The following is a 24,386-nucleotide window of genomic DNA, read 5'->3' as shown; positions in this document are numbered from 1 at the left end:
AATTATTTGAGTGGATGTCAAGCCCTTTTAGTTTTCGACAGTCAATCAGATCGTCAGGTAATGTAACAAGCTCATTACAAGAAAGAGATAACCACTGGAGGTGCTTCAGGTGTGAGAATACATCCTCGTCGATAGATGAAATCTGATTCGATGCCAGAGATAACGATGTCAATGATGCCAGCGGGAGGATCTCTGGAGGCACTTTTTCTAGACGGTTTTCTTTCAAAGAAAGCTCACGCAAATGGTGTCGCATTGCCATAAATGCTCTGCCATAAGCTTCGAGCGTTATGAGACCGTTCTGACGGAGGAGTAATTGCTTGATGGGTGCAATAGGTCTCTTGAAGAATCCCTTCGGGGATACATGGCCGTATAGATCGGAATATAGTCTAACAGCGGCGTTGAGATCGATGTAGTGTGCATAATATTAGTATCCATCCATACGTTTCCGAGTGGTTAGACAGATCCACCCTTTCGTCGACGTTCTCAGTACTCATGTTGAGATAATATACGACAAGTAGAGATCATGTTAACAAGGGAAAAAAAAGGAAAAACAGCGTGCTCACTAAAAATTGACATACATGTTTTTTCCGCAAACATCAATCGCGTGTCATGTGATTTTATGTTAAGGTGTTTACTACAGATATAAACGATTCCAAATTCTATACACATACATGCATTTTATTTGAATTCCATGAACAGTATACTTTTGGCAATGGGTTATAAGTGGAGGAAAGGTATTCCTTTTATGATAAAGCAATGTTTGTATAGAAAACAAGTAGAGGAGTTCCGTCTTTTTTTTGAGATGTTTTAGATACTAAAAGTTTCCGCGTGAGTATCACTTGCATTACCATCAGACGTTCAAATTTACCTACCCACTAGGAACAAGGACATTTTGTAAGACGCCATTAACATGTCCATGCGAGTCATCGTTGATGAGGGCTTCGGTTGCTGTCACTGACTCCTTTGCAATATCTGCTTCGTCAAGGTCGGTTGAAGTTACATTAGGTGTGATAAACGGTGCATCTGGCATACGCTGTCCTGCTCGATGAGCCCGTGGGGGATTACCACATCGGTCCTTCCCATAGTTGATCCTATATTTCTTGTACTCCTCCTTTGCACGGATGCCTTCGATTGCCCGAACAGCAGCGGCAATACTAGTAAAGTTGACAAACGCGCAGTTCTTCTCTTTCAATGTGTTGACAAGTTCAATTTCGCCATAGTCGGAAAAGTCTTGCTTGAGTTTCTCCTCGGTAATAGTTTCATCAATATTGCCAAGATATACATTGCGTGAACCACCATTCTGGACGGCACTGATGACAGCCGGGGATAATGCTGATGCCTTGCCCCATCCGATTTTAAGCCGCCGATTTTTGATGATAAGACCATGATATATAGATTGATTAAAGAAATGCAAGGCGAGGGCTGGGTCCACAAAAGTGATAAATGCAATATGTTTATCCTGTAAGTAACGAATTTGGCTTAGGATACCACCACGGATAACATTGCAAATTTCTTCGCAGGTAGTGTCAGGGTGTATGTTGCCCAGATAGATGGTTCGGTTGGCGATTCCCACCAAAGGTGCTTGGTCAACGTTTGAACCTGTCAACGTTGCAGGGGCTCCAGTTGGATAAGCTTCGACAGTAGCAGCGACGGCATAAGGATCATATGATGGGAATCGTACAGGATAGGCAGTAGATGGTGAAAACATGGGATGGTGCTGAGCCAGGACCATGTTGGAAGAAGATTTAGATAATGGAGCGCAACGATCACGGCCATAGTTGATACGACGTGAAGCCCATTGTGGTTCAGTTGGTAGTGTAGTGACACATTTGATAGCATTAAAAGTGCTAAGGAAATGTACAAAGGCAATGTTCTTGTCCTTGATCAGCTTGATATGCTCAATGTGGCCAAAGCGTAATAAGTTGTCTCGGAGATATTGTTCAGTGACAGTATCATCAAGCGAACCGAAAAACACGTTTCGGCTCGCACCGTTTTGAAGTGCCACGTGGATGTTGGCTGGTATAGAACTTGGTCGACCCCATCCAATCCTTAATTCAGCGCCATTTACAATAAGTTTCTTAGACGTTGCTTCGTGATAGAACTGTGCAGCTGATGATGCTTCGACGAATGTGATAAAAGCACAGTTTTTCTCTGGCAACGGACGTACAGAATCGATATTACCAACTCTTACGTGATCCAAGATGTCAGATATAGAAGTATCAGTTGGAATATTGCCGATATAAACTGTTCTGGCTGTTTGATGAGATGCTGGCGAAAGCTGAGGAGATGGCATATAAGCAGCTGGACTTTGGAATTGCGGTGTTGAAAAAGTGGATGCCAATGTAATAGGTGAAGATGGTCCAAGCGATCCTTGAACAAATTGTGGAGTTGGTGGACCATTCATTACAGTTGCTTGAGTACCATTGCTCGAGTATTGGCTCACATTTGGATAGGGGGAATGGGTGCCAGAATATCTTGTAAATGAGTTCGATTGATAAATACCATTCCCAGGTGAATAACCCCCACCATTCGCCATCGGATATACATCACTAAATTTATTGTCAACAACAGCATCATCATGTGACAAGTTATCCACTTACTAATATGATGGCGAGAATCGTGACTTTTTCACAGGCTCAGCTTCAGATGAATTATGCTTGATGATGGGTGGATTATTCGTCGTCGTGAGAGTAGGATGTGCTTGACTAGATGGCGTCATTTTACGTCTGATATATCTTCCTAAAGCATGAGTACAATTACAAAGAAACGCTAATCCATCATAATACCTTGAAAGTAATAATGCAGTCTTCCTGTATCAGGGAGTATGAAAAGAATGACCAAGGTGTAAATAAATATGAAACGTCTAAACGATCTGTCACCTGTCGTTAGCATCGAAAAAATTGCTTCGTTGCAAACGATGGACTTACAGGATGAAAAGAATGAGGGCTGGCACAAGTGGCTCGTGATGCAATAATGAGTGTACCAGAGCAATGCCGTTGTCGACTATGCTATTCTGTAATGATGAGTAAAGGGTATCCAAAGATGTTGGGATCTGTAAAGGGACGTCGAGATGAGAAGGAAAGGACAAACTGTGTAAAATGAGGTAATTGAAGATCCGAGTGGACGTTGCACGCACGGTATGCGGTCTTTCAGAGAAAGATCTTTTATCTATTGCACATGATGATGTCCCTTGCTTACGGGTACCACTATGATTACCTCCACGACGATGGCCGATATGTTATCCTCGTCCTTGTCGATATCGACCTGAATGACGTCCCTCGACGAACACAACTTGGTTTGCTATAAACTTCATGTTCTTCAAGTGCTGTGTGTACCACATCAGTCGCTGTATAATTAAGAAACGTGTTTGGTACAATGTTGACATACTTCACGACTCCAAATCGGCTAAATGCTTCTCGTAGCTGATCTTCCATAGTAGGCGTGACAACATACTTGATGACGATCTGAGTTGTATCCCTATAAGTGTGTATATTTGTACATGCACCCTAAAAGTTGGTCCTTTACCATGGCTATGAACTTGTTTGGGTCCACGGATTTGTGGATATATGCGACCTGATTTCCCCACTTGTCCAAGTCATCTGCTGCTTGATTCGCCCACGTCTTGGTTTGTCGATTTGCTTGTGAAGTGCCATCTTGATCTTCCTAACATCAGATATCAAGGTAACTTCCTATGTCACCATTGATTTGAATGCTGCTACCCCGTGTATATAAACATCTTCCTTATCCCACTTGTGGTCGTTGACATTGGATGACAAATCGACATCATCGTAGATAGGGGCTTCCATATCCACAGCGACTCTGAGAAATCGAAAGATATTGTTGAGTATGCGATATCCATTCGCTTGCGAAGCACGGAAAATCGTGAAAGAAAACTTTTGAAATGGCGTTCATTGTCGTGCATATTCTTTCTCTTCCCCCTCCCCCATTGCGCAATATCACACCCAACAAGTATTGCCCTACTTGTGCACCTCTTCCATCAAAGAATCACACTGTATTATTCAGATAATGCTACAAGACAGAGAAGAAGTAAAGAAAGGCTGACAGTGCAATCTTGCGACGATGGCATTGGCCATGAACTCGATGGCGAGAGTAAGCGACATAAAGTTCGGCACACTCACAAAGTTGTTGGTTATCACCTGTACAATAACGACGAACTTTGATTTTAAATTGTTATATAGCAGGTTGCTGACATCCTCTCCGTACATACAGCAACCAGGAACTGAAATAGCGATGTATAGCATGGCGCATATGGCAACTGCTATGATATGAAGCATGATGACTATCTTGTATGATGACTATCTTCAATCATGATCTAGTCGACGCTTGGATGCTTCCACGTTCGGGATAGAGGACATTACTCAGAGTACGGACAGCTGCCAAAGCGAATTTTTCTCTATTGCTCGACAGGCCACATATCGATGACGCCTGAAAGCTTGCTGAGATGCTGACGATTATATAAAAGCAGCCATTGTGGTCAACGTTGACCAACACATCAATCACAGTGGTCAAAGTCAGGTCCTGTACTCGTGTGCACGTGATGTCTTTCATGCTTTCATATGAACTTCTGTTACTCTTTTCTCAGCATACTACATATCAATCTACCTTGAGATTGGAAACTCGACTATAAAACGACCCTTCTTCTACAACTTTGGTTAGTGACCCAAGATGATCAGAGAAGATATGAAACATGCCCCTTTGTCCCCAGCTCCCCACAGCCCACACGAGCGAATTTTTTTCTTTTTCTCGACAAGTCGCAAGTCGACCGCATCTGAAAATTTGTTTACGACTATAAAATCAGTCACTGTGACCACGTTTAATTACGACGTCACAGTCATCAGAGGCAAGTTAGGTCCTATACTTCTTGAGCACGTGATCTCTTGCATATAAACTTCTATTAGTACTATCTCAGCATCCTACATGTCAATCTGCCTTTAAATTGGGACCTTGATTATAAACCCGCCCTTGTTCTACAACTTTGGATAATGTCGCAAGTTGATCAGAGAAGATATGAAACATGCCCCTTTGTCCCCACACGAGCGAATTTTTTCTTTGTTTCTCCACACGTCACAAGTCGACGGCATCTGAAACTTTGTTTACAATCATAAAAGCAGTCATTGTGGACAACTTTGACTAAGGCATCACAGCGATTAGAGGCAAGACAAGTCCTCTAGTCCTGTAGTTGTGAGCATGTGATTTCTTAGTCTCCTAGCCTTACGAGACGAGAAATTATGGTGACTGATAAAACAGCGCAAGACATTGGTCTTTGCCTCCGTACAACGTCAACAATACATGTACATAAAACCCGGGTAAACGTTAGTGCATGCCACGGTGAGACGAACTTTTGGACCTGTAGAAATTGTAGCTAGGATGAAAAATTAACAACTGGCTGACATAGGTGTACAAAACGCCCGGTGGGTGATAGTACAAAACGCTCGGTGGGTAAAGTATTTTCCCGATGTAAAGAATGCATAAAGACGGTGGGGTAACCAACCAACGTATTGTAACCGAGTTATTATTTTGTCATCTATTTCAATAAAGGTGAAAATATGATAAAACTACAACAGGGCAAGAATATTTCTACATTTCTTGTTTTCTACAATACCTTGGTTACGCAGCATTAAACAATTATTTGCAGATAATTCTTGACTATGTAATCTCAAAATGTTATTAGATGTGTAAAAGTGACCTCAAGTATTATTAAATGCTTATTAAATGCGTTTCAAATCACCTCTTCTATAACATTGGACTCTAATCATGACATTAAGTGCTCAAAACTGATCACCCAGATGGTTTCAAAACCTCATGTTTCTGTTCAATAACTAGCAATTGCACTATTGAACTCGAAATATATCGTCAAAGGATTCAAATAGGACTTAATATAACTTATGGGTTGCTCGTTACCTCCAAAGTTTTCAAAATATTCATCCGTGGGGTGACGATTTGTGTGCAACCCAGTTCGCACATAACGTCGGTGGGTTAACCCACCGACGTATTATACTTTTACCCACCGAGCGTTTTGTACTATCACCCACCGGACGTTTTGTACTATCACCCACCGGACGTTTTGTGCATGTGAATCCGACAATCATCCCACCTCCAAAATTTTTTGAGGCCCAAAATTTTTTGGTGGTTGGGAAAATTTGTGTAACATTTAACCGGATGTATATTTTGCCGAAATCATTACTTGGCTCATATAAAAGCCTGCCCATGGAACCACACTTTATTCACCTTGCATCTCCTTTGCCTCGTTGCAAAGGGGAAAAACATAGTGTTCGCCAAAACTTTTTCTATCTATCAATCGTGGTCAGTCATGGGAAAAGTTGCTGGTCGTGCTCGAATCTCCTTGTCTGTGAACATGAACTTCCACAGCAACGATTCCAAAATCATCCCCCTCCCCCATGCAGCTCCACCTCATCAACTTTTTTTTCGACGACAAAATAAAATTTTTTTTTGGCTGATGGCGACATTCGCTAAATCCGTGATTGCGCAACACGAACCTGACACTTACTCACTAGTTACTTTTGGCCACGCCGAGTAACTTTGTTCTATTAAGACCCCCATGCTTCATTGTAAAATTATGGCTTAGGGGCTGCTTTATGTTTTCCTATGCGGCCACTATATGCGTGATTAGGGCAGGGGTCGGCATTTGCGAGGACGAGACGAGATCCTGTTGGAGCGAGATTATATCCAGACGACACAGTGTGTAATACACATGGAAACACAATTCTTAGCGTCCATTTTTCTTAAGTAGGAAGGTCAAACATGGTCGCCACGCTTCTTGGAAGGAGGGTGTATCAATAATAAATATGATCTGTAGCAAGTCTTCTCACATAGACCCATCATGGTTCTTTTTTGGCTACTATGGATGATTGCAATGTAGAAGTATTCTCAGTGCATGAGAACACAATAACAGCTCTCCATACCACTTACCAAATGGAGATCTGTTAGTGATATCACTGAGATTTACGCTTTTAGGCAGCGCTAATATTTGTGGGGTCTCTTCTTTCATAGACACATGCCATCACCACCAAAACCTTGGGAAGTAAGCAATGGCACATCAGCAGCAGTGTCGTCAGTGACAACTGGTGCAGATAGCTCATCAGCTATAACATCAGCGACAGAATCACCAACTGTTCCAAGTCGTCCGTCTACAATGAATAGTACTGGAAGTACTACTTTTGGTGGGACCGGTAAAGTGAATGACCAGAAACGCAATGAACCTTCTAACATATTATATAATAGGGTATGGCTCTGGACTTGGGACTTATGGGAGCAGTTACAACAGCCCATATAGTCGATATGGAGGATATGGCTCAAGTATGGGTAGCTATGGACTTGGTGGCTACGGCGGCTACGGCAGCTATGGTAGTTACGGCGGCTACGGCGGTTATGGCGGCTATAGTGGATTCGGATCACCATACAGTCGGTTTGGAACAGGTTATGGACGATTCGGTGGATATGGTGCTGCAGGAGGACCTGGCGACGAGTTTAGCCTAACACAACGGATGGAATCCAGCACTCGGGCCACCTTTGAGGTCATTGAGCAGATTGTGGGTGCATTTGGTGGATTCGCACAGATGCTTGATTCAACTTTTATGGCAACACATTCCAGTTTTATGGCAATGGTTGGGGTTGCAGAGCAGTTTGGTCATTTGCGCCATTATTTGGGTAACCTGCTTGGGATCTTTGCTTTGATCCGATGGCTTCGCCGGTTGTACTACAGATTGACTGGTCGCACACCTCCAGCTGAACAAGAGGAACAATCTCAGCAAGAGGATGAACAACACCAACAGGAAGAGGAGGTGCAATATCAACAAGAACAACAGCCTAAGAAGCGACGATCAATACTGTTTATCCTGGCAGTGTTTGTTGGATTACCATACATGATGTATAAACTTTTCCGCAAAGCTGCAGAGTATCATAAACAACGAATGTTGCTTGCACAACGAGAGAATGAAGCCATAGTGCTGTACGATTTTGTCGCTGAAGATCCCATGGAGATTAGTTTACGTCGCGGTGACACCGTTGAAGTATTATCCAAGGTTGACCCTGCTACAGGCGAGCCAAGCAGCTGGTGGCATGGCCGTCTCAATAACGGCATGTCAGGATTGTTTCCAGCCAATTATGTCCAATTACAACGCAAAAAACTGCTGTAACCGTATTGATACCTCCTCCTTTGTCCTCTCTTCCTCCGCTCGTCATTTACTATATCATTTCATATCACAGTAATATATTTTAGTTGCTTGCTTATTAGTGACACTGCAGGGAGATTAATATATGTATTTTCTAACAAGCGTAGATGTTGGAGGGTATTGCTAATAAAAAATATTATTATTGCTAGCTATTAGTTGATCATTTCAAGTAAGCGTGCAGCCTCTGCAGCGGCAGCCGTGGTTCGAGGTTCTAGCACAAGACTACGTTCGTACAGCGTTTCAACATCATGAGTCGTTTCAAGCTGCGTCTTGATAAAATGCTGGATGAGAGGAACCTCTTGCAAGGTGTAAGGAGAAGATTGGAATTGCTTAATTTCACGGATGACCTCTGCCGTTTTTTGACGCTTGGCGAAGTTAATCAGATTATTGGACTTGGCTAAAAAGTCTGGATTGCCGTCCTCGATGAAAGTCAAATCTTGTAAATAAATACCCAGAAAAGGTATACATGGTGGATTGACCGAGTGAATCATCTCTCGATATTCTGTAAAGTTGCGATTTGCACCCATCAGTTTACGGATTTGGCTCAAAGTTTGGCTTGTGCGATTGCCAACAAGCTAAAAGTATAACGTCAGTCGGTTTGTTTCTTTAACTTAATGACGGTTTTGCATACCTCCCATGTGCGGCGTAAACGCCCAACTGCACTGTTATCGAACGCCGAAAATATGGCCATACAAGTGTTATAATTGTTGAGCATGCGGCAGCGCTACATACAGCTTTGTCAGTAATCCTTTTCCTCATAGCGCACAACACGCATGCTATATTACATACATCTGCAACTTGGGCCCAATGCTTGATAACAACAACTCGACGTTTGGCTTCCTCATGCTCAAGGATAGATCCGGTGACCCAAGCAGTAAGACGATTACAATAATCGATGGATTGCTTAACATGAACGGCTAGATCAGTATCATCCCTAGACCACGCCTTGTTCAGACACTCGATAGGACGAATACTGCTGTATAGCTTAAAATCAAGAAGACTCAGCTGTCTTGCAAGTTCCAAAGGGTCAGTGTCGAGTAGACTAATGCTCGTTGATGTCACGTTTTTGGGAACAATAGGTGGTGGACCTGCCATATTGTTGGGCACCAATTTCTTGAGCTGATCATCGGCGTCTAATTCACGTCGCTTATTAATTAATCCCATAAGTTGATCCGCAGAGAACGAAGACGCGTCTCGAATCACCGTGGTGGTAAAGAACTCGAGTTGATCCAATATAAATTCGTCCTCGTCAATATAGTAACTTTCAAGCCAATTCTTCATCACATTGAATACACTAAAAAGATTCTGTAAATAGATCGTTCAGATATTACCACCCAAAGTACATATACTTACCGTAAGCGGATCAGTTTTTGTTTATGTTTGGTCCAAATCTCGAGCTCTTGTGGTGTCAACCCCTCAGGAGCGACAAGTGTGTATCGCTTCTCAAGTAGATTAACAAACTCCTCGGTCGTACAAAAAGATCGATATGTGAGCAAGAAATTGGCAATGAATGATGTATCTGAGAAAGCACGCTTTAACAAAAACAAGTCTCACAGAATAGAAAATGTATGTCAGCTTACCAAGCGTGTCGTGTAGAGTCAAGCGTTCTACAAGGGCTGAGAGAGTACCTCCTTTGATACCACCATCCGATGTAAATACGACCTGATCAGCTGGATGATCATGGCCTAAGAACGGTAGGGATTCAATCGAGATATCTGTTTTTGTGCTCAACTGGCGTGGGCGGAAGGAAGGAGAGGCGCAAGCGTTGGCAGTTGAATTCGATGTAATGCGCATAGTTCCAGGCTGTCGTCGTCTTGCAGTACGGGTAGGTGACAAAAGACCAGAGTGTGCATCATCCAATGTATCGCTTTCATCATCTGCAGGGTCAGCAGAAGGATCACCTGGTAATGGCGTGGTTGGTTGCGAGGTATCAGTGCCAAGGGTGAGCGAGTCCTTGGTATCTGAAGTTCCACGACGTGAAAGCCATAGTCGACGTTGACCAACCATTTGCTGTACACAATGTAGCACCTGCTCGAGGGAATCCTCCATGTGCAACACCGCATCATCGATTCGAGATACTCCACCAGATAATGACACACTTAAATTGCTCAGAGCTTGGATAGCACCAAACAAATGTCCAAAAGTATCATACAATCCTTGTTTGGCCACACGAAAGCGTAACATTGCCGGCACTTGTGTCGTATCCACATCATCAAAGTTGATATCTTCTAGGATCACCAAACATTGGCTGACCTGTTCCGCTATTGTGCGAAAATGTTCCACAATGCTTATGCGAATATGCTCGTGCTGTAACGAATCACGATTATTGCTGCCTGCCAAATTCTGTTCGTGTTGCAATTCCACAGCCTGCGCCGTATCAGAAGCTAGAGCACTTATTGATCCATATATCTGGTTGACGTGCGATTGTAGATTCGTAAGTAAATCTTGATTGAGCCTACGCTGTTTCGATCCTTTCGTCGTGGATGGCTGTTGTTGTGCTGTTGCTATTGCTCCCTTGGTACTGTCCTCATCACCTGTTATAGACAACCTGTCACCAGTGGTACTGGATGCATCTGCATTTTCAGATGATTGTTGTTCAGCAGCACGGTTTCTCTTCTTATCGGTCATCATTCTAGGCATAATCTGCTCGACTCGCACATGCCGCTGTTGACATGCTGTAACGAAATTCCGGACCGCAGCTAGGACATCACCCGCATCCTTTTGGAGTTTAACCACAGTATCATTGGCCACGTTGTTGGGTGCGAGTGGTGTAAGAGGAAGCTCAGAGGCGATCCTTGCCGATAGTACCAGCTTGGAAAGCGCAGCCATCAGATTGCGATGAGGTTGACGTAATTCTGGGTCGGGTGTATGGTGTGAATCCTTATCCATTAAGCCAGCTGCATATAACATCACTCGGATAGTTTCTGTAACAATCGACGTGTGTTCGACAAAGAATTCGCGAAGATTCTGTTGCGCTGTTGTATTTAATTGATGAATTGCAAGGGCGACATCACCAGATAAACTTTGCCATGTGAGCGGTTCACCACGATCCGTGGTAGCAGTTGAAACAGAATGGCTACCTGCCATAATGATAGATGACTCGTTTCTGAAACTCTTTTCTCGTATTGATTCTGCTTCTTCATCATTGTCTTCATCAGAATGGCAGTCTTCACTGGGTATTGTTTTCTATTCGTATTCCAAACCCAAATGAGTCTATTATCATCAGCAAGGAAGTCTTGAGTTTAGCTTACCAAATGGCCTGTGAAAGGGTCAATGTCGTCACGGCTCCATGTTGTCTCCTGTGTAATCAGATTACAGAAATAGACCCGCCCTTGAGGAGTAACCCGCTCAACCCATTTAGACATGATCTACAAAAGGTATGCTTAATGCGTGCATGCAGAGGGAACTTTATGCATAATGGTTAATGCTTACATATTCTGCATTATGCTCCTCGTTCTCATTGTCATTTTCAGCTTTTATGTGCGATTGTTGTTGTGAATCTTTCAATCGCGCATTATCTTCTGAATCCGAACCGTCGATTGAGCCGTTACGCAAAATGATGCCATCCGGTGGATCGGCAGTAGATTCATCACGTGGTCGATATTGCACGCTACCAGTAACAGGATCATACAAATAATCTCCAATGTCATTATCTGGCATCTCTTCAATATTGGCTAGTTGGCTATTGGATTCGCTGAAATTCCTTGGTAGTGCGTCTGATACGCGTCGTTGAACATCGCTACTGTTGCTTCGACCACTGTATTTCCTCGCAGTCGGCAGTACTTGGTCGGCTACTTCAGGATTGATGTTGACCATTTCAACATAATTACTTGGAAACCAGCCACGTGAACCTTTGCACCTATACATAAAATTATCAGTGGCCCATATAAATCGATTTGATATAGAAAACGCCTTACCAACCATCCCACCAACCCGATTCGAGTTGTGAAAGCACGTCAATGAAATCGCCTTTGTCAAAGCTCAGCGAGGATTGCTCTGGCGAATGGAATGAATGTAGTGCTCGAACTGTGCAGAGTATCTTTGGCATGGACATGCTTTTGGCAGTCGATGGAGTGAGCAGATGAAAAAGGAATGCGACAGTACAAGATATGTCGATTAGTTAATGGCGGAGATTGACCATAGCGTGTAACGTTTTCCTCGTGCCTGGTTAGAAGCTATTTGTTTGACACAGCATTACCGGTGTCCCTTTGTGCTGTATCTGAACTTTAAAGATACTTCCCCCTTTGATTGTGATGCTTGCTCCTTAGGTTCTTATCATGCGTTAAAACGGTTCCTCCCTTTTTCATCATATTCGGAACAATCACGGATGTTTTTTGAATGCTACAGATGCCTTTATCCCCAAATTCAAGTACGTTTTTCATGCCAACGTCTTAGATAGCGTAATAATAACAGTAAGATCTGATTGGGGTTGATACCGATGGGAAATATTGGCTTTAAGGGTAGCACAATAATAGTGCAGAATTTGTGTTGCTGCTATTTGCACTATGTGCGTCACAATCAAAGAGAGCAAAGTGAGAGAATAGTTGCTCTATATGAAATATTGCTCATAGAAGCCAGAAGTGAATTATAGACGATGTCTACCATTGTATATGTCTTTAGCTCCTGAAGAATCCGTATTCTTTGTGATCTGATTACTTGAAAGTTCTCGCGAGTAATTAGCAGCTCCTCTACGATATTCGTATGTGCCATCCTTTGTTACTGCTCTCGTATAACCGTAAGTTGAGGATATCTGCCAGTTGTTCGTGGTATTGTGTTTATGAAGAAAGACTTTGGCAACGATGGTGATACCGCAAGGTTAGGATACGAGGTGGATAGCCCGATACTGCCGTCAAGAAAGGTATAAGAAGCACATCTTTAGACATACTCAGATGAGGTTTTTTTATCACTAAGGTTGTTCTGGGAATACAAATCATGCCGAAGCACTCGAGGTTCATCAATACGTTGTGCTTTGTCATCATTAAAAATCAGATACCCGAACATTAAATGTTATGTACTTGGGATTATCTATTATACCACTACTGCTACTGTATGTGTGCAATAACCCTAGAGAGTTTGTGTTAAAAGAAACTCGCATGATGATGGCGTGTCTTTTTAGCAACAACATCATGCATAAATTTGCCTTACTAGAATAGTGGTAATAACGTCAACCTTAACCATTTTACCAGCTCGTTCTTGCCATCCAACATCAGATGGATTCTCGATTCCCTTCAACAGGTTGATAGCTTCTGAATTGTCAACGTTATCTTTGTTACTGTGGGCAATGGGAAATCGATAAGAGTGACTTGAGTTTTGGAGTCAGCCAACAAATCAGGTGAGGTGCACAAACACCATGCGATATTCCTTCGTCCGCGTCGTGAAGTCTGGTCCATTATGGCATGTTTTACTGAGGCCCAGGTGCGAGAGCACAGCAACAGCAGCTCGTGCTGGATCAGCTACAAGGGCAGAGTTTATGATATTACGGATTTTTTGCAAGATCACCCTGGAGGTCTCGACATTCTGCTAGGATTTGCAGGCACCGACGTTACCCATGTCCTTGGAGATGAGAATCTGCATATTCATTCGGATGCAGCATACGAGCTACTCGACGAATATTACTACATTGGTGACCTGGAAGCTTGCCCGACGCCTGAACTCCTCAGTGGTAGTGTGAGCTCATCTTCGCCTTCTGTCAATGGTCTTTCAGACCACGATGACGACTTGACGCCTTTAAATACCACGAAAAAGGACGCTGATCGAATACTATGCGACCATGTATCAAACGCGACTGATAACAATCATGAGAAATTTCTCGATCTACGCAAACCACTCTTTCCTCAGCTATGGAATTCGACTTGGTCCAAGGCATTTTATCTCGAACAAGTCCATCGTCCTCGTTTTGTACCATATTACGTTCCTTATTTTTCCAACCCTTGGATGGATGTTCTCTCTCGCACAACGTGGTACACAGTTCCTATGATCTGGATTCCCTTTGTATGCTATCAACTTTGGAAGTCATTTCACACACAAGACAGCTCAATGGCTACCACTTTTAATACATTCTGTTCTGGTGTTCTTGCATGGACTTTACTTGAATACGCTCTTCATCGTTTCCTCTTTCATCTTGACGATTGGCTACCCGATAGACCCTTGGCACTACTGTTCCATTTTACTTTACATGGCATTCACCATCATATGCCTATGGACAGGTATGATAAGAATGAAAATTAGAAAAAACAGTATACTCACTTTGCTCATCTGTAGACTTCGGTTGGTCATGCCTCCTGCACTTACAACTGTCATTGGATATCCCATCATTATGTTAGCGCATTATATACTCCAAAAGACTGTTGCACACGCATTTATTGCTGGTGCATTTTTTGGATATGTGTGCTATGATATGACACATTATTACATTCATCATGCCCAAGTCATTCGGGTTCACTTTCACGAAATGAAACGATACCATTTGGCACATCACTACAAGAACTATGAGAGCGGATATGGCATCACATCAAAGCTCTGGGATTACGTATTTGACACCGTTCTCGTGGTAACTAAATAGCCTACCTCCTCCTTTGTAAAAAAAGAATTCTCGCTGCCATTTATTCCCCCTCCTTATTGTAAAGTATCACTCCCCATCTCTTTTAATAAAGCAATTTCATTTATATGAGACGTTGAGATACACCACTTTGATAATTTAGATATAAAACGTAGATTAGTATATTACAGAACGCGACGTGTGTAAAATGCTATTTCATTCTACATCCTGTTGATCCATTTTTTCAACCATCATCGCCACAATAGCAGCACCAACAATACGAGAAAACTTGACGATGCCTACTGAGAGTTTTGCCGACACGTGGCTAGGAATGAGAGCTTTCAAGGTTTCGCACACACGGGGATGGAATGATGGATAATCCTTGTAAACATCTCCACTGATTGCTATTGCAAAGGAGGAGTTAGTTGCTGTGATCATTGCTTTTCAAGCCAAAAAAATACCTATCGCAAAGCCATCGCCATTTGAATCTAGTCCAATTCCGCATTCAACCATGTACTTGACAACGCCTGCAATATTGGCACCGACAAGGGCAGCAGCACGATATCCAACAAACTGACAGATTTTCTTGACAATCTCTCGATCGGCTAGAGATGTTTCACCGACCTTACACATTTCCTCCAGCACGACCCGCGTGTCCTCGAGATTATCCAAGTCATCATCCGCTTCACAAACATACATGTAACTAGTATCAAAATGATAAGGTGTACGTAGCAAGCATTCATCATCATCAATTGTAAAGGTCAATATGCGATGGTCGACCAAGTGTACCAATATTTGTCGTACAATTTCGCCAAGGTACATGCCAGTTGTCATTTTTTCAAATGCATGAATGCCAGGGTTGTTGCTTTCACGATCCACGATATGGTCGAATTGTGATACAGGTAGATGCCTTGAGCCAAAATTACACCATTCTGTGTTGATGATCATGTCAATGTTTCCTGGGCTGACGCCATTGTGATGTTGTGCGAGAAACTTGCGCATGTTGCTCATTTTGTCGTAATAAGCACAATTGGTGCCGATATTATGAACAATGCCAATCCGCGTGGCAGGATGCTGATAAGCGTGGGCAAGGAGGGTGCATACCGCGTCTGTCCTCAGTCAGTATTATAAGCATGACTTACACCTATCTCCATCTCATCCATATGCTTTTTCTCACCGTTTGCAATAGCCACGATCCGAATATTTAATCCTTTAGCTTGGAAACGGGAATGGAATAACTCAACAGCGTCGGCGCCTATTGCATTGGGGAATTCAAAGCCATGCTCCAAAGCAACAATGGTGCCTCTATCAAGACCAGTTTGTCGAACAGCAAAGCCTAGACTGATGGCCATTGAGTATGTTTCCTGTTGCTGTGATTGATGACCAGAAACACGTCGTTGGAAATCGGATACGCAGTCTGCAACATAATCGATCAACACGTCCACACCAACACCGGTGGTTAGATCATCGGGAATCTCGTATTGGTATTGGTTGATAGCTAATTTGCCACCCTCTCCTTTGAGCTTGACTTGACACACGTAAATGTCCACTCCACTAATCTCAAGAGCAAGGTATGTCCCTTTCTCATTTCCCGTTGGGTAACCTTAAAGAGGAAATCATATATTTAACAAACCATGTTCATCCATTCAATAACTGGTACCCATACCTGTGACATAGGAAGGAATCATTTTTAGGTCGTTGTTACGAAGGTGTCCGCCTGCTGGTGAGTCTTCGGCAAGCCCTGCCTGCATTTCTTGTCCAAATTCTTGCGCACACGCCCTTAGTTGCTCCAAAGACACTTGTAACGATTTCTGAATTTCATAAACGGCTTTTTGTTGGTCTGGTGATCCGTGCAAAAGAGGAGTTTCCACAGCTGTCGATCGTCGCCTACCGCGGTCGTCTGTGCTATCGTTCTGGTCGCGTATAGGAGAGTCGCATTGTGAAAACGGCATGCTCGACATGATGGAGAGAGGGACAAGGTGTACAAGTTGTGTGAAAGCTGAGAAGCAGCACTCTCAGGAAATTCACTTGAAATCCCGACACCTTGACAATGGAGAGAGACTCAAGCGTGGGACGTAGTAGACAAAGGTTGACAACAGCAAAAAAAAAAAGATACAGAATTGGGTTGAATTGATGGAATCTCATCAGCTGGCGCTCGACGCAACCACAGTAGGTGATTCTTGCACACAATTACCACGTAGTTCCCTTAAACGTTGTGAATATTGATGCCTCTCACGAACCCCCCTACTCATTATCATTGTTACTGAGGAAAAGAAAATATAATATATTGAGATAAGTTTTCGAGGTAAATTTAGAACAAATCAGCGAATGGATCTTTGCTTGCTGTTGATTGTTGTTGCTGTTGTTGTGGGGCTGAAGATACTGCTGAAGACGACGAGCCAAACAGATCATCTGTTAGCAATGTATTTGCCTGTTGTTGTTGTGGGAGAGGAGATTGTTGCTGCATTGGTGATGATGGGGCATTGAAAAGTTGAAGGATATCGTCGACGTTGTTCTTGGGAGTGGCAGGTGCTGGGCTAGTATTGTCACCACCTCCATTAGCTCCTAAAGACAGGAGATCATCCATAGCCGTAGTAGAGTGTGAACTTTCTGCCGCAGTAGGTGAAGCAGCAGGTTCATCCCAATCAAGGTCCAGCAGGTTGCCAATATCATTGTTTTTGATTGCCGCTTGGATTTGTGGTGGAGGTGCAGAGACATCTTCTTCATCACCATGGCTATAAATTACGCTTAGCAAGTACATTGCAGAATGCGTACATTTTCCATACCTTGGCATACCCTTGGTAACACTGTCTGCTCCATATTTTCTGCCAGCAATAAAAGTTTCAGGCGGTTTGTGATATACAGATGCCAGTGTGCCAATCTGATAAAGCAAATCATCTAGCAAACCAGGAGAAAGACCAGCATTCTCTCCTGCAATGGGTGGTTTCTCGGAAAGCACGACGGCCTGCAATCGTACCAATTAGTTATATTAATATTACATTATTACAAAGATAGACGAACCTTTGCAGCCTGAGGATCGGTTGACAACAATCTCCAATACACATACGCCCGATCGCGAATATCCGCATTGTCACACTCGCTAGTCGCAGTTTGGAGTACTCGCTGCACAAGATCTTGATTCTCTGCAGGCTTCTTCAAAAACAATTTCACTGTAGCCGTCAGGAATTGCAATTGGACCTAAACGAATGACATTGAGCTTATGAATGCATTTATCACATTAAACATACCTGTGCATTTTCTTCCTTAAAGTTTTCAACGAACATGCTGATCATTTCATCTGCATTATCAATGCGCTCGGCGTACTCGCCAATAATCCATGCCAGTGAAGCTTTGGCATCCGGCTCATCCAATGCATCCAAATTCTCACATAACGTTGATATGATGCCCTCGTATTTATGCGGATATTTGCGGAATATGTCCTACCATAACCCAATAAATAAGTCTTCCCAATGTACAATGTATAAAACCATACCTTGATAACAACAATGGCTTCTTGAACCACATAGCTCACACCTGTGTTGATTAAATCCAAAAGGACATTAATGCAACGCTCTGCTGCCTCTTCAATCTTGATGGCACAACGACCAATAGCATTGACCGACTTTCGTACAAAATCAACATCTACTTCATTGGCGTATCTTTACATACAATTAGCATGATGATGGGTTCTCCTTGTACATTTTCGATTCACTTACTCTTTCAATTCGCTCAACAACTGATCCACATTACGATCGTTGCAAAGCCTGATAAGAATTTCGAGCTTCTCGAGTTTGACATAAGGAGGATCATTGTAGCGACAGAAGAAAACGCGCATCTCGTTCGATAACACCTCTGGTCGCCGTTGTAGAATAAGACTAATATTACGCAATGCAATATACTGGACTTCTGGAGGGCTAGAGAGCAGAGTTACTAAGTAGAGACATCAGTTTTTATGATTCAGTGCGTTCTCCTATTTTCCCATTACATACCAAGAGGTGGGGCCATCTTGCGGCAAAAAGTTTTGATCAAGTTTTGGTCTTTGATAAACCGCATGTTCAAAAGCAAAACCTACCACCCCATTCATTTTTAGCGACATATACCACAGAGTCTCACTATTCCAATATACCTTAATAGCAGCCAATACAACGGCACCGTTTGCATGCTGAAGTCGTGGGAGTACACGGTCGCAAATTCCTTCAGCTTCCTTGCCACCGGACGGCTTGTAATCTGCAAGTGCGGTAAGGATAGCAATCTGACCCCATCTACGATAAAGTATGAGTGCATCTTCACGACCACTTTCTCCATAGTAGATATACTTACTCGGTACATTCGTTCAATGCATGAAGAAGCTTGTTGAGAATTGTACTGTTGACAACAAACACATCCTTGTTGGAAGATCCTTCATTGATATCAGAGAGAGCAATCACAGCATTGGCCACGACCATGGGATTGATATCGGAAACCATCTCCTGCACAGCGCTGACAAAGTCTTGCTCCAAGGCGAGCTCAGGATTAAGTTCATAAAGCTTGGCAACACAGATAGCAGCAGTCTTGCGGACATAGGGATTCTCGTCCTATAATAGTCGAGCAATGATAGAAGTCAGATACAAATTACCTTACTACGTCGCTATACAACACTAACCTTGAGGCACTTTCGTAGCGGTTCCGTCAAATAATCAATAATCTTGTCCACACGCAAGCATCCCATTGTACGGATGGCCAATGCACGAATGAGAGGGTTCGGATCATCAGAATCCTACTCACAACCTGTTACCTTGGGCGATTCATCAATCATTTTTGCATTTTGACGCGTACCTTGACAAATGTATTGACAGCAAGGATGACAAGCTCTGGTTGAGTCTTTGCGTAATTCATCAGATACAAGTACACGAGCTTCTTTAATTCGATATCCTCGGTCTGCATGTTCTTGAGTACGTCAGGGAAGAGTCCACTAACATCCTTGCCAACGGTCATATTGGCAATAACCTTCTTGACTGCATCTTTCCTGACATGCCGATATTCGCTGTTGAGCTCTGCCTTCAGTTCATAATTCTCTCCTGCAACAGGTCATAGAATAGCGGTCAATATCCCGAGATTGAACGCACTGCAGCGAATGCGTTGCATCAGTTAACTATCTTTCTCACCTCGCTTGTTGGTCGCAAAAAATCTTGGTCGACTCATTGTACGCTCGTAAATGTATCGATAGGAAGGGTGTAGTTTGGTGACGCGAAGGGATGAGCCAAGTGCACAGATGAAACGATGCAATCGCGCCGTAAAGCTGAGGATATGTGTGAAGTCAACTTATATACAGCACTTACAGACTCAGATGCTTAGTGGAATTTCCTCCCACATGTCCAAGATCGGCCCTCTTTACTATGATTTGATAGCTAATATCTTAACGAAATGCACCATGCACAACCAGTGATCGATAAGCTATTTGGCAAAGGTGAGCGGCTGTCAACCTTCACTATTGCTTGTTCCTATACGCTTACTCCATTTTTAGGACCATTACTTTTTCTCACTACTATAATAATCCTTGTTATTCTTCATTGTTGCCGTCGCAGGTTTACATGTATTGAACGTTATGTAAGGCAAATAAAACATACTTGTTAATGTCAATAGCTAGGTGTAAAGTCATATTTGGCTTGGGAGTTTGCTTATGATTGAACAGTGATCCCCAAATAATGACATCGAAAATAGTATGTGCACCTGCTAACGGAATCATTAGGGCGGTCAAAGATGCTGAAGAGAGCTAGCAGCAGTGATTGGATCATCGTACTAGTAACACTACAAGTAGCAGTACTGCTAGAATTATACGAGAGCATTATCCTTTAATTAGGCGAAGGGAATCTTGGGATCCTTTAATTAGGCGAAGGAAATCTTGGGAGTGTTGGCGATCCATCTCATATTGATTATTTTGTCGTTGATGCTTGCACTCGAGTGTTCAGCATGTTGACAGCGCGTTATTTATGCAAACTTCAATGATGCAGCATACAAATCAAACTAGCGTTTGTGTAACAACGCGAACACCTGCCTTGATATCTTCTGCTATTGTCTCTACTCACCATACGTTGCATAAGCATGTACTTGGCACACGAAGGTTTATAAATAGGGGATCTTATAAAAGGAATCTACTTAGTTACCCCTAGTTAGTACTATAATACAACGCTGGTGAGTATACAATAGAGCATACATGGTGATATTAATAAATGGTTATGTAGAGTGTTTGCGAGTGAAGCTTGTAGCCACCAAGACTTTGCCGGTGAACCTTTATAGTGTTGTATGCGTCGATGCTTAGGCAGCAGCCAGTGAACTGAACATCAGATAAGAGCGACGTGATAATGTAATTAGTACCATAATGCCTCGAACACACCACAAAAACACAGCTAAGCCGAAGAGAAAAAAGTATAAGACAATAACATGGTGCTTGGTATCGGCCAAATTATATGGAACGTGGTCTTAACTTTGGTCATCCAGATGAATGGAACACTTGGTGTTGCATTGCTTGAGATACTCGAGCTAGGAAACTAAAATGGCAAGCGTCGTTGGTTTGTTGGTCACGCTTACTGCCAATCTGGATGTCTCACGTGAATTCCATATTCCAGAGAGATCGATCGAGAAGCATTCAATAAGGAAATCATCGCTGCTCTGACTCGCATTGCACCTCACAAAAAAACTTATGATCGTGGAAATAAGGTACAGGAGACGTGGCCTGTACAACTTGAGTGTGTTGGTCTGGGATTTCATTTATTACGGCGCTATCCGAGTATACTAACTTGTCTTGAATCACAGAAATTCTCGACATTCTCACAATGTTTCCCAGGCACATGCACACCAAGAAGGTAAAAACACGGTTTATAGTAATTGTATGTTTTCATCAAATAATGTAAAGTAGTCAAAAGCCGATGAATGTACCTATACACCACCACCGGTACAATAAAGTCCTGTTGTTTCGCGATAGAGGGCGTATAACTGATTCACGATCATGTCTCTACCAAAAGCCCATAGGAACCTCTTCTCTCACAACCGTTGGGTTTCTCTTTCTCTTCCACTTTTGTCTTGTGCTTCATTGTGGAGATTCCTATGATTCTATCATGCACTGAACAGTCAAAATGTGCCATTTCTAGATCGGAAAGCGTCTGAATCTGTGGGAAATGAGCATTTGGATTCAGGTTGAACAACGAGGGTCGAATCACATATAATCCACCCTGATCTGCAAGTACGTCTCGGAGCAGCTCTTTCAACTTCATGTCAGACATTGAATCATCGAAAAAGCAAGAGCCTCTGGCAGTGACTGAGGTTAGGGAAGTAAAAGATGCCGAGCATGTTCAAGGCGAAGATGGGCAACTGTATCCAGTACCTACCGATCAAGACTGGAAAGAATTACGCGAGGTTGCGGACGCCATCCCAAAATCAGGATTTCTTGTTATTTTGATTGAATTTTGCGAGCGCTTTACATACTATGGCTTGAGCGGTCCTTTCCAAAACTACATCCAACATCCAAACCCTGAATCATGTGAGTGTATTGTTTTGGGCATATTATGATGCGTACTTTTATACTAAACGCGAAAAATCTAGTCCCTGCTGATATTCCGGGTGCATTGGGCAAAGGACAGCAGGTGGCTACCGCACTCACCACCTTTTTCCAGTGAGTTGGGATTGTGTGCTCACGCATCTATGGATGTAGTACTAACAAAATACTACGTATGACTAGATTTTGGTGCTACATCACTCCTGTAAGACTGCCAAGTTCTGTGATAGATCCATCCATTACATTTTACACTGACATAGATGCTCTTATCGATTGATAGGTAATTGGTGGTATCATTGCAGATCAATATCTTGGCAAATACAACACCATTCTAGTGTTTGCTGGTATATACATGGTTGGTTTGGTTATATTGACTGCTTCTTCGGTGCCTGCTGCAATTGAGAACGGTGCTGCTTTTCCTGCATTTGTTGTTGCTTTGATCATTGTCGGTCTCGGCACAGGTGGTATCAAAGCCAACGTATCGCCTTTAGTGGCAGAGCAATACACGGTCCAAAAACCATTCGTACGGACGCAGAAAAAGACCAACTGGCTTGGTAGGAAGCAAGAAGAAACCGAAAGGGTAATTGTCACACCTCAAGCAACGTATCAGAAGCTGTTCAACGGTTTTTACTTTGGTAAGTGTGTGGATCCTTAGGCGGCGCCGGCGGCGCGGGTGGGCTGAATTTGAGTTTTACTTATGTGGTACAAAAGGTATCAACGTTGGTGGATTATCCGCTATTGCAACAACGTTCTTGGAAAAACAACAAGGCTTCGTATACGCATATCTACTGCCAACGTGCGTATTCATCCTTGGTATCATCGTCATTGTCTCCGGAAAGAAGTTCTACAAGCAGGCAAATCCACGTGGAAGCATCTTTGTTGAAGTAGGAAAAGTTGTCTCCATCGGTATTCGACATGGTCTCGAAAATGCCAAACCATCCAATATGAAAAATATCAATCCTGATATGGCAGCCAAGATCACGTGGGACGATACTTTTGTCGATGAGTTACGACGCACCTTCAAGGTACGAAGATGTGAATCCCTGTGTTATTGTTGCCATATAGCGCTTGGCATCTGTATTCTAACGTGTATTTTTTACAGGCATGTGTCGTTTTTTGCTGGTTCCCGATTTTCTGGTTATGCTATTCCCAAATGACCAATAACCTCGTTTCCATGACAGCGGTAAGCCATTTCATCTGTTCAAATATTTCTAGCACGTGATTGACTCTAACATCGGGATTCCATTTTACAGACAATGTTGACCGGCAATGTCCGTAAGTATTACACGTCAATGACATACGAGTATGCTTACAATATTGTTTATATAGCAAATGACATTATGCAAAACATCAATCCTCTCACGTTGATCATTGTTATCCCTATCATGGATAGAGTTTTCTATCCGCTTATGCGAAGAATAGGCGTACATATGAAGCCAATTAGACGCATTGCTATTGGGTTCTTTTTCGCAGCATTGGCCATGGCTGTAAGTTTTGATAAGATACGTATGTTCTCAAATCTTACCATGTGAATTTGTGCGTTGTAGTATTCGGCTATTGTACAGACTATAGTATATAACAGCCCACCTTATTATGAATACCCTTCAGAGAACGGCAAGAACTTTGTGTCGGCAGCCCTTGTCATTCCAGCCTACGTGCTTGTCGGTATTGGTGAAGTATTCGCATCCATCACAGGCCTTGAATATGCCTACAAAAAGGCACCAGAAATGATGAAGTCTCTCGTCATGTCCCTGTTCCTCCTGACAAATTGCTTCGGTGCTATTTTGGCCTTTGCCCTTGTTTCCGTCGCAGAGGACCCCAAGCTAAAATGGATGTATACCGGTATTGCTGCTGCCATGGGCGTATGTGCCATCCTATTCTATATTTGCCATCACAAAAACGACGACATCGACTTTGAAGAAGACGCTATCGGTCGAAATGGCGCAGAATCTGACGCATATCATGAAAAGGCAAGAAATGAAAAGATACAAGAATATGAAATCGATGAAACAAAGTAATTTATGATGAAATATGTGTACATCTGCCTGATTAATAAATATAATTACATGTACTTATATGAAATACAAATGGGGTACGATGATTG

The 24,386-nt window shown here is 42.8% G+C and overlaps 7 protein-coding genes across 7 annotated transcripts; 3 read left to right on the top strand and 4 right to left on the bottom strand.

Moving 5' to 3' along the window:
• Positions 1–868: 868 nt before the first annotated feature.
• O0I10_010415 (uncharacterized protein) lies at positions 869–3,806 on the bottom strand (the record flags this gene model as incomplete). Its single annotated transcript, XM_058490396.1, has 8 exons — positions 869–2,549; positions 2,601–2,726; positions 2,787–2,806; positions 2,928–3,008; positions 3,217–3,264; positions 3,336–3,477; positions 3,539–3,663; positions 3,720–3,806. The coding sequence occupies 8 exons, from the start codon at positions 3,804–3,806 to the stop codon at positions 869–871; spliced, it is 2,310 nt and encodes a 769-aa protein (XP_058338880.1).
• Positions 3,807–7,036: 3,230 nt separating this feature from the next.
• O0I10_010414 (uncharacterized protein) lies at positions 7,037–8,177 on the top strand (the record flags this gene model as incomplete). Its single annotated transcript, XM_058490395.1, has 2 exons — positions 7,037–7,211; positions 7,264–8,177. 2 exons carry the CDS (start codon positions 7,037–7,039, stop codon positions 8,175–8,177), a joined length of 1,089 nt encoding a protein of 362 aa, XP_058338879.1.
• Positions 8,178–8,365: 188 nt separating this feature from the next.
• O0I10_010413 (uncharacterized protein) lies at positions 8,366–12,267 on the bottom strand (the record flags this gene model as incomplete). The annotated part of the gene is made up of 8 exons (XM_058490394.1): positions 8,366–8,788; positions 8,845–8,937; positions 9,003–9,507; positions 9,567–9,732; positions 9,794–11,399; positions 11,465–11,581; positions 11,646–12,072; positions 12,131–12,267. The coding sequence occupies 8 exons, from the start codon at positions 12,265–12,267 to the stop codon at positions 8,366–8,368; spliced, it is 3,474 nt and encodes a 1,157-aa protein (XP_058338878.1).
• A 1,337-nt stretch (positions 12,268–13,604) lies between these two features.
• O0I10_010412 (uncharacterized protein) lies at positions 13,605–14,775 on the top strand (the record flags this gene model as incomplete). Its single annotated transcript, XM_058490393.1, has 2 exons — positions 13,605–14,419; positions 14,475–14,775. The coding sequence occupies 2 exons, from the start codon at positions 13,605–13,607 to the stop codon at positions 14,773–14,775; spliced, it is 1,116 nt and encodes a 371-aa protein (XP_058338877.1).
• A 192-nt stretch (positions 14,776–14,967) lies between these two features.
• Positions 14,968–16,712, bottom strand: O0I10_010411 (uncharacterized protein; the record flags this gene model as incomplete). Its single annotated transcript, XM_058490392.1, has 4 exons — positions 14,968–15,155; positions 15,213–15,860; positions 15,929–16,354; positions 16,418–16,712. 4 exons carry the CDS (start codon positions 16,710–16,712, stop codon positions 14,968–14,970), a joined length of 1,557 nt encoding a protein of 518 aa, XP_058338876.1.
• A 350-nt stretch (positions 16,713–17,062) lies between these two features.
• Positions 17,063–19,932, bottom strand: O0I10_010410 (uncharacterized protein; the record flags this gene model as incomplete). Its single annotated transcript, XM_058490391.1, has 12 exons — positions 17,063–17,486; positions 17,538–17,716; positions 17,773–17,949; positions 18,000–18,191; positions 18,245–18,410; positions 18,468–18,681; positions 18,741–18,819; positions 18,878–19,013; positions 19,072–19,325; positions 19,394–19,507; positions 19,567–19,808; positions 19,896–19,932. The coding sequence occupies 12 exons, from the start codon at positions 19,930–19,932 to the stop codon at positions 17,063–17,065; spliced, it is 2,214 nt and encodes a 737-aa protein (XP_058338875.1).
• A 2,067-nt stretch (positions 19,933–21,999) lies between these two features.
• Positions 22,000–24,300, top strand: O0I10_010409 (uncharacterized protein; the record flags this gene model as incomplete). The annotated part of the gene is made up of 9 exons (XM_058490390.1): positions 22,000–22,267; positions 22,330–22,399; positions 22,466–22,487; positions 22,563–22,917; positions 22,994–23,307; positions 23,385–23,465; positions 23,536–23,557; positions 23,612–23,769; positions 23,830–24,300. The coding sequence occupies 9 exons, from the start codon at positions 22,000–22,002 to the stop codon at positions 24,298–24,300; spliced, it is 1,761 nt and encodes a 586-aa protein (XP_058338874.1).
• Positions 24,301–24,386: the final 86 nt, after the last annotated feature.

The sequence above is a fragment of the Lichtheimia ornata genome (assembly GCF_029851405.1).
Source record: "Lichtheimia ornata isolate CBS 291.66 chromosome Unknown scaffold00069, whole genome shotgun sequence".
In the NCBI taxonomy this organism is placed as follows: domain Eukaryota; kingdom Fungi; phylum Mucoromycota; class Mucoromycetes; order Mucorales; family Lichtheimiaceae; genus Lichtheimia; species Lichtheimia ornata.
Note: the sequence above shows the minus strand (reverse complement) of the source record. Positions and strands in the feature narration are given on the sequence as shown.